At 37.9% G+C, this 9,328-nt stretch overlaps 1 protein-coding gene across 1 annotated transcript; it reads left to right on the top strand.

Moving 5' to 3' along the window:
• Window positions 1-1,053: 1,053 nt before the first annotated feature.
• Window positions 1,054-9,052, top strand: LOC132113731 (cornifelin-like). The gene is made up of 3 exons (XM_059521684.1): window positions 1,054-1,153; window positions 1,716-1,861; window positions 8,734-9,052. Exons 1-3 carry the CDS (start codon window positions 1,054-1,056, stop codon window positions 8,860-8,862), a joined length of 375 nt encoding a protein of 124 aa, XP_059377667.1. The 3' UTR covers window positions 8,863-9,052.
• The last annotated feature ends 276 nt before the right edge of the window (window positions 9,053-9,328 follow it).

The raw sequence follows: 9,328 nt of genomic DNA, 5'->3' as shown, positions 1-9,328 counted from the left end.
AAACAATATATAAAGGGTTTTGATGATTGAATATGAAATTTCGCAAGAAGTCATAGTAGGTTAATTATTAAATATTCATAAATTTTGTCTTTTTGAATATTAAAGAAGCCAAACAGTACATCCTTAAAAAGCAGAGAGAAACCCTGTAGCACACTGCGACTGATAACATTAGAGAATTCAATCCAAAATAACTGTGTATGATGACAATCCCAAACGATATGTATATCAGTTTCATTAGAGTCACCACAAAAAGAACTATGTCTGATTTAAACCTTTTAAAAAAACTTTTTAGTTGGGTAAAATCTGTGTAACAATTTGAATGAGATTTCTCTCACCTTGTTAGTTATAATGTATTCCGAAGACAGAGTCCATACTTTTTTTCCAATCAATATGATCAACCACATCCCTCCAATAAGACACCACATGGAGTTGATACAAGCTCCTTTTGAAAAAGATAAAGATAAAGTGCTGGATGATCTAATGAGTCCCTTAAAAGCATAACAGCTCCATTAGCAAGAGTGTCCATGACAATGAAGGAAACTCTTTGTAACTTAACCTTCTGAGTTAAATAACTGGGAAACAACCAAAAAAAATTCTCAAACTTGTTATTAAAAAAATATTTTCTCTAATATAAAATGTCTTGATTGTTGCAAATAAAGTACCGGTGAGGGGTGCTTAAAAATTAATGACCATGCAAGTAATGCCTGTTTATGAAATTTAGATAAATTGTAAGGTATTCTAGTAATATTATAATTACAGATCAATAGGAAAGGGAGACCACCTAATTTGGAAAAGTAGTAATTGGGGATAAAATTCCAGAGTGAGTTGGAATTTAGACCAAAAATGGTCTAATCCAATTAATTTTGAAAGAGCTGTTCAAAGAAGAGAAATCAAGGAAATTAAACCCACCATAATCATATGTGTCCATTAATAAATACTCTTTATTACCTTTGTGACAACATTCAGTGTATATAAAATACACACCATAATGACAGAAATTCACATATTTATAAACTGTAAGAAGTAAAAAGATACAATTTCTTTCTTGCAGTCATGGCAGTGCATACACAAAGTACAATTGTGACAACCCAGCATGTCTCCTCTGGAACCTGGACTACAGGCGTCTGTGACTGCTGTTCTGATATGAACACTTGTAAGTAACCCACTGACCTATGACCTCACAGTCCTCTTTTCTATGTTCCAACTTGTTTGAATGAGAAATCCTACTGGATCCTAAACCTGTTTTGATGTTGTGAAATCAGAGCTCCAGAGAAACGCTGGAAATTACAGCAAAAGGACACAGCCTTCCTGTTAAAGTACAATATGAGATCATCTAGTTGATTTTATTGCAGCTTTTATTTCTCAACCACAGTTTTTATGGATTTATAATGGTTTAAACTATGGGACCATTGATTGCTTGAATCTGATTGGCTGACGAACGTTCTGAGGTGTGCAATTATTTTAAGGGAAACATCGTCAATTATTAATTACATAATGCTTAAAAGGCAAATGTAGAACATCATGACATCAAACATGTATCCTAGATAGATACACAGACAGACAGACGGATATCATTGGTAATACTTTAGTTAGTACTAAAATGCAGCACCTAAATTTTGATATCTGTTCAACCTCAATTTTGGACAAAGGTGTAGAAGGACTCCTCTTTAAATTTACTGCATGCTCAGAGCTAAAACATGCCTCATGTGTTTCAGGTTGCTGTGCCTTTTGGTGCTTCCCCTGTATGCAGTGTCAGACTGTGTCTCAGTTTGGCTGGTGTTTCTGTATGCCACTGCTGGACTGCTGTGGGGTGGTGTCTTGCTGTCTCCGCCAGAAGATGAGAGAGCAATATAACATTCATGTGAGTTCACACACACACACACACACACACACACACACACACACACACACACACACACACACACACACACACACACACACACACACACACACACACACACACACACAGACACACACACACATACACACACACACACACACACACACACACACACACACATGCAATTAGGAAAATGGTGATGTATTAGACTGATAATGAAAGACTAATAACTAGAAAACTAATAGCTAATGGGCTAAAGTGCACACAGAAAGGATTAAATTATAGGTTAACCGCTTATAGCTTCCTGTTTTTCTTGTCTTTGATGTTTCGACAATCACCATAGAAACAACAAATATTTCATTACTAGCAGTAGGTGCTCATAAAAAATGTAAGTGTAGAGCCCTGCCTTCATGGATCTGCAGCATTGCCACATTAAAGCCTGAGTACATACAATAAACCACTAAAGCATCTCATCTCTGTCAGAGGCACTATAAACCTTCAGTAATGACTGAAGTGTAGTATGACTTCAGACTTTAGGCATGTGTAGCCATTAGCCTCCATCTGAAGACAATTCATCAGAACTTTAACATATTTCACAATGCATGGCAACTTTGAATGTCGCTTCATATGAATGCTTTACATAATGAATCTGAATAACTTGAATAACTCTTAAATACGTTATAGGTTAAGGAAATTTTCAGTAATCAAAGACCCAGATAATCCCCTCACATTAGCCAATAACTGACACTTCTTCTTTTTTTCCTCTATATACTCCTTAAGTTAAAGCTAGATGTTGAATAGTTCATCTTTAGCAGGAACATTTAAAATTTTCATTCTCTCTGGGACAATGGACCAGAAATAATGAGACATCCTGTATTGCATTTTTGTCACTTGTATCTAAATAGGGTTGGGATGTAAATAAATACTATTGGTTCATTAAAAAAGGGACACTCCAATTGTTAAGCCTCACCCTAACATTATGATTTAATAGGAAATACAGGAAACTAAACTTTTTTCAGTACCCATTTGGTCTTGGCCACTTGACAGCACAGATAAATGACAGGAAGGAAGTTCATAATCTCTCCCAAGTAAGAAAAATGCCTCAGTGCACATAATGGAGTCTAAAGGCCAGTGGCCTTTAAAATAATCTTCAAAAAATGTTTACTCTAAAATAATCTTACATTTAGCATGAGAGCGTGTACTTGAGAGGCTAGAAATGGACAAGATGAAACACGATGCACAAACACCAGAAGCGTCATGTCATTTAGCTGAGGCTAAATTAAATGCTCCTTTCAGTATAATTAAGAATTATTACATTTGGGGATGGCACCAGGGTTGACCAATCAGATGTCAGAGGTCACCCCTCTGGCTCCGCCACTGCTGGAGGCCCGTACACAACAAGGGCAATAACTATTACTGTAACAAAGTATTATACTAAATGTGAAAATCTATAACCATAATGGCACAAAGTACTGATATAATTGGAATTACTTTCAAAAAATCTTTTTTAAGCTGGCAAAAAAAAAACATTTATAGCCAATCAGAACCTTTCGTGCTTTAAAGGGTTGATTACAGCAACCCGAGCATCATACTTATCATTCTAGAAACATGCTTGCAATTTGTTAAACATGCTAAAGAAATCATTTTAGAAATGAAATCATTTTAGCAATATGCTAGTAATATCTAGCGTGTCTAAATTTTCAAGCTTGCTTCAAACTTTAACGCTAGGCTTTCTTGAGCTAACCTCAAAGTTTGTTAACAAAATTTATTCAGTTATATTTTAAAGTTATAGTTAATGGTGTGAACAGGCCTTAAATCATATTTCCATCTCTATTCTCTATCTATATTTCAATTTCAATGCATACTAAGTGTATGCAATCTTCCATCATGTCCACAAACGAAAATTATGCAATATTAAATTAAACTGTCAGTGTATGTTAAATTATTAGATATTTCCAAATTATTTGGTTTTTAAACATAACGTGCTGTGTATTTTATTGGTGTAGAAGTGAGTATGTGTATTTTCTCACTTAATTAGAGGAATGTTTATAAAAAATAAAAATAATAAATAGGCACGCCACATGTTATGTGAAAACATCTCAGGTTACTTATGTATGAGTAGGGAACAAGACACTGCGTCCTCTAGGGGTTGCTATGGGGAAACATCTTGTCATGACCCGTGTCTGAAACCTACATTCAAAAAACACCAACAACATGTTGGCCGGCAACAGCTCATGACGTCACAACCTGTGCGACTAGAGTATAAATAGGCACAGAGAGAAGACGTCATCACTTCACTTCTTCATCTGAAGCTTTCATCAGAAGCATGGCAAGAAAATTAGAGGACACAGTGTCTTGTTCCCTACTCAGGGATCTATGGTTACATAAGTAACCTAAGAAGTGTCCCTTCAAGGGAACTTCAAACAGTATCCTCTAGGAGTCGCTATGAGGAACAGTATACCCACGCCACCATGCTGAGGGGGGTGCATGCCAGAAAATGATGGCGAGCACTATGTACCAACTTTAGCAAAGCTTTAACGGAGTTGCCCCTGGGACGTTAGATGGCTGTCCGTGACATTATCCCCTACAGCCAAACACCTAGGCTACATAACCCAGAAATTACCTAAGGCCAGACTCCTGGGCCTGGGGTAGAGCCAAGTCTTGGAATCAGGAATAGATTCCTCTAAGGGGATATGACCAAGAGCCTAGCATCATACTAAGTCTTGGCCTGTCACACAGGGGCTACTGCTTGCTCTGCATGAACTTGCTGTAGGAACTGTCTCAACAGATCCCTAGTAGCAACACCCTGTTAAAGTAAGTATCCAGAAGATACGTTGGTGGAGTGGTGCCCAAGGTGGAACCAGGGCTTTAACCAACTCAAGAAAGGGCATGAAGCTGCCATGTGTAGCTCTCACCATACATGATTTTAGAAAGACCGCAAAGTACTAGCATGCAAACTCACCACTGTGTAGATTTTAGAAAGTTTACAAAGAGCACAAGTGCACAGTTACCATAACATTGATTTTATGAGATACCGCTCTAAGGGGCTCTCATGGCACTCTGAGAGAGCAACCGATAGATGGAAATTGTGTATACCAAGAACAATATATTTGAGAAGTCATCAACTCAATCTATGGTATAATGCTGGAATGGCTAGCTGTAAAATACCTAGCTGAGGGTACAACACACCCAGCTCTCAGTAAAGGGGGGGGGGGTGGCTACTACAGCATGTTGAAATGCTGGAATGGCTAGTAGTAAGTTACCTAGCTGAGGGAGCATAACACCCAACTCTCAAATGAGAGGGTGTGGCTCCACCTACAGTATGATAGTTAGAAAACAGAAGGTAAACGTACTGCAAGCTTAGTCAAAAAACTCAGCACATTAGGGAGGCAGAGGAAGGACCTAGTTCACCTAATGCTGCTGGTTCCAGGTGCTCTGTGAAAACAGAGAATGTAAATCTTATGTGAAAAGAGAACACCAAATTTAGAAAATGAGTAGTGTGCTCATAGGCAACCATTTGATGAAGGGGACCTCTGCTAAACACTACCACGAGAACAGCTCATGGAGCAAGGAATCCAACTTCTCAGAAAGGGAGTGAATTCAAACGCTCGAAAGAAGCACCATGCTCACCATAACCCTCAATTGTGAGGGGAGTGATGCTTCAAAAGTGTGTTAACCTAGACACACTAGTTAAGTGGAGCCCAAGGTGAATACCAGGATATGAGTCCACTCAGAGAAAGGAAACAAGGCTAATAACATGTAACCCTTATCATACAGGATTTCAGGAAGTGCGCAGATTCAGAAGCCTGTGATCTGGCCACGTGATCCAGGAAGCATGAAGCCAAAACCAGGGCTATCATACCGACTGGATACAACATCAACAAGTGAGGTAATCACTGCAAGTCGAGCATCTGGTTTCTGAATCCAGCAGAGGGGAGTGCTCACCAAGGACCTACCCTACAAAATAACAGAAACACACAGGTCCTGGAAAACACTGCAAAGAAACCCACCATGGTTCCCGCGCAGAAGCACCATTCAAGAAGCGACCTGAAGAAGCCTCTTGTCTGGACCATCAGTAAGGTGGTTACTATGAAGTCATAGAACCAACCAAACATCATAGGTCCAGTACAGGAGACTAATGTAGAAAGTTCCTTCCTAACCTCAGTCAGGTGGAGAGATGGTGGTTACAGGGGAATTAGGAAGGGGAAGATAAGGCAGATGTTCACCCAGACAAATGAGTAGATACACATGTATCACTCTAAACCGGACGAAAATGCTGATGCCTCATCTGGATCACATCTCTTATGTCTCCTACCTCCCTTTGACCCTGCGATTCCTCCTAACCCTAACTGCAGGCAGGGGAGGAGTGTGAGCAATGACACTAGCCTTCTATTCCTGTTTCTGATCCTCAGAATGAGACAGGCTAGGACCCCTGGGTTATTTTACGGGCTCAGAACTGGACCTTCATGGAACAAAGAATTTGAAGGCTGCTGAGTGCGCATTCGCCTCCCTGAACTTCTCAGCCACCATCTTGACAGAGGTATCTAAAAGTTTGAAAGGCAACACCGGAGCATCAAGAAAAAGCCCTTCTCTTTGGCAAGAAGGAAGTCTTAAGAGAAGATGCCTCCCCCATTGAGAGATAGCAGGCCAGCGTCTCTTCAACAGGTGGCATCTTCTCATAACCATTCTCATGCATCCCTCGATGTTGGCATAACAAATATGCTGGAATCTGTGGATGCTGGACGAGAATGGATTTTTCTTTTCAAGACAGAGTGCAGCATAATATCCAAGAAGGAAAGGATATAAACCATCTGTCAAAAAAAATAAAATTGCAGACAGATCCACCCTATTAATTTCCTATATAAACAAAAGGAATTTACTGATAGGGATACATTTCCCATCAGGTCCTTTCCATGTTTTCATCATGACATGGCATGCATTCAGCTCCAACGGAAGCTAAACACGCTCCACCCAATCGCAAGATTATCTCAGAAATCAAGTGCGAATGAAACTTCTGCCGCGAATGCATCGCTATTCCCGCTAGAGGCAAACGCACTAATGCAAAAGCTATCTACAAACTCGGGTAAATGGTGATAAACTCACATCCCCCTCAGTAGTCCCGCGAATGCATTACAATGAGCATAGCAGAGTGCATCCAACTCCCTTGAGAGCTGAACGTGCTTGCTCTTCACCACACACACATACACAGCATGCGAGCCATGTGCAAAAGAGCAAACCCTCTGGCGAGAAACATGCACTCCTAAAGGCTGAATGCTTCCAACAAAACAGCAAACAATAGTCGCACTGGTAGTGATGTCATGAACTGTTGCTGGCCAGCATGTTGTTGGTGTTTTTTGAATGTATGCTTCAGACACGGGTCACGACAAGGCGTTACCCCATAGCGACCCCTAGAGGACACAGTTCGAAGTTCCCTTGAAAGGGAAACGGAGAGCGTAAAACAACATCCTTATTGCTTCACTATGTTATGGTAAATTCTATGGGTCTGGCTTCCGGTCTTATCCGCGTCCACTCTATCCAACTATTTTTAGCTGAACAAAACAGTTAGATTTGCTGCTTGATATTGAAATGTTTCTTATCATATTGTTTTGATGTTTTATCTTAATTAAGAGCACATTGACCGTTTTACCATTTACTGCACGTTGTTATTCTCCTCGTTACTTACCTATAGCGGCTAATGAACAAGAAGTCTCACCCATAGGCTTACTTTCATGTTGAAGAAAAAGGTGGATAGAAAACCTGTTCTGGCATGTTTATATATTTTTTTTGTATTGGTGCATTTGCTTACTACATGCTTTATCTCGGGTGTGAAAACAAGACACAACTTTTTTCCCCCTCCACTACCCACAGAACAACTTTTGAAATGCTTAGATGGTGTTTGTGACAAATGTCTTAAAATGTATTTCTTTTCCTAAAATTTAAACTTACACCATATTATTAGATTACCTTTTTACATTATGAATACATATAACTTAACTTAAGGCAACTAAATTATTTTTCTTTTTAGCTTTTTAGTCCAATTATTTCAAGACCACATGTACCATTTTTTATCAACATCAACAATAAATATCTGTGATTTCAACTAAAAGTTTAATATGAAATTGTGAGTTAAATAACACAATTTCTGACAACTGAAAAGAAACATTGGACTTAACATGGTTCTTTTTTTAGATCTTTAGAAAACAGGAAGGAGGAAGTCAAGTGATGTCATTAGTGTTATTTTTTTAATTCAAAATAACAGATTTTTGTTAAACAGTAACACCAGTGACAAAACTCCAGGGGACCACTGTTTTCATTATATATTTGATAATATTTATTTAGCATTTTGTTTTATTATGCCATTTATATCATATATTTGATGGTTATAAATACATTATTGTATTTTAAATGATACAAAAACCTGTATTTGACTGCAAAATAAAGCAATTTCTCTCTGTACATTGCTGTGGGGACAAGCAGTTTTGTGGTGCTTGGAATTCTTTATAATTAATTAAAAACAGATATTGTCACATTTATGGTGCAAGAAGGTTTAATTGTTCCAATAACACATTGTTTTATTTGAAAATATATAAATTTTTTAACCCTAATGTGTTTTTCAATTGTAATATTTCTGTAAATGCTAGAGACAGAAAAATAGAGGTTTCTGTAGAATGATCCCATATTCCTTTGTAAAAAGAAAATTATTTTAAAGTGCAAAGTCTTCACCCCCCTCTTGAACACGTCATGCAATTAGACAAGTGGTCAAAATCAAGAACAAGAACCTGTTTTGTCTGTTTTTAATTAAACTAATAAGTAATAATACTTATAAACGAATTATTATTATATATTTTACAAATATAATTTCAGTGGTATTATTGAAACTCTTTCTTCCTCAGGGTTCCTGCTGCGATGATGTCTGCACTGTCTGCTTCTGTTATCCTTGTACCTGGTGTCAGATGTCTCGTGAAATCAAGATTCGTGCTCGTTCTGGGACTGTGGTCACCCAACAAATTACCCGTAGTTAGAAATCGGTTTTGCTGTGAGTTATGGTAGTTCATGCAGGTGATGAAAACTGATGCCTTTTACCTAGTGGTGATTCGTAAATATCAAAGTGCTTTATATAGCATGCTCACTGTGTTTTTCGCAAAGTTTACCTGTTATTGTGCTGTTTACATAATGCACAAATATATGTAAATTTTCCTACTTTCACAAGTTTTTCCACAAAAAAATTATAATAAGATACCCGCCCATATGTTATGTGAAAAACAGATAGCGTAAAAAAAACATCCTTATTGCTTCACTATGCTATGGTAAAAATACATTATACAAAATTACATTTATTACATTTTGTATTAGTTGAAAATCATTCCTGTAATAAAATTATGAGTTAATAGAAAACCTGTTCTGGTATGTTAATATTTTTTGTATTGCTGGATTTGCTTACTACATGCTTTATCTCAGGTGTAAAAACAAGATCACAACTTCTTTCCC

This window comes from Carassius carassius, chromosome 3, assembly GCF_963082965.1.
Source record: "Carassius carassius chromosome 3, fCarCar2.1, whole genome shotgun sequence".
Lineage (NCBI taxonomy): Eukaryota > Metazoa > Chordata > Actinopteri > Cypriniformes > Cyprinidae > Carassius > Carassius carassius.
The sequence above is the reverse complement of the archived record's forward strand: the minus strand, read 5'-3'. Positions and strand labels throughout refer to the sequence as shown.

Coding starts and splice junctions, on each gene's coding strand:
- LOC132113731 (XM_059521684.1), top strand. CDS start 1,054: ATGGCAGTGCATACACAAAGTACAATTGTGACAACCCAGCATGTCTCC. Junction 1,154..1,715: donor CTGTTCTGATATGAACACTT/GTAAGTAACCCA, acceptor CATGTGTTTCAG/GTTGCTGTGCCTTTTGGTGC. Junction 1,862..8,733: donor GAGAGCAATATAACATTCAT/GTGAGTTCACAC, acceptor TTTCTTCCTCAG/GGTTCCTGCTGCGATGATGT.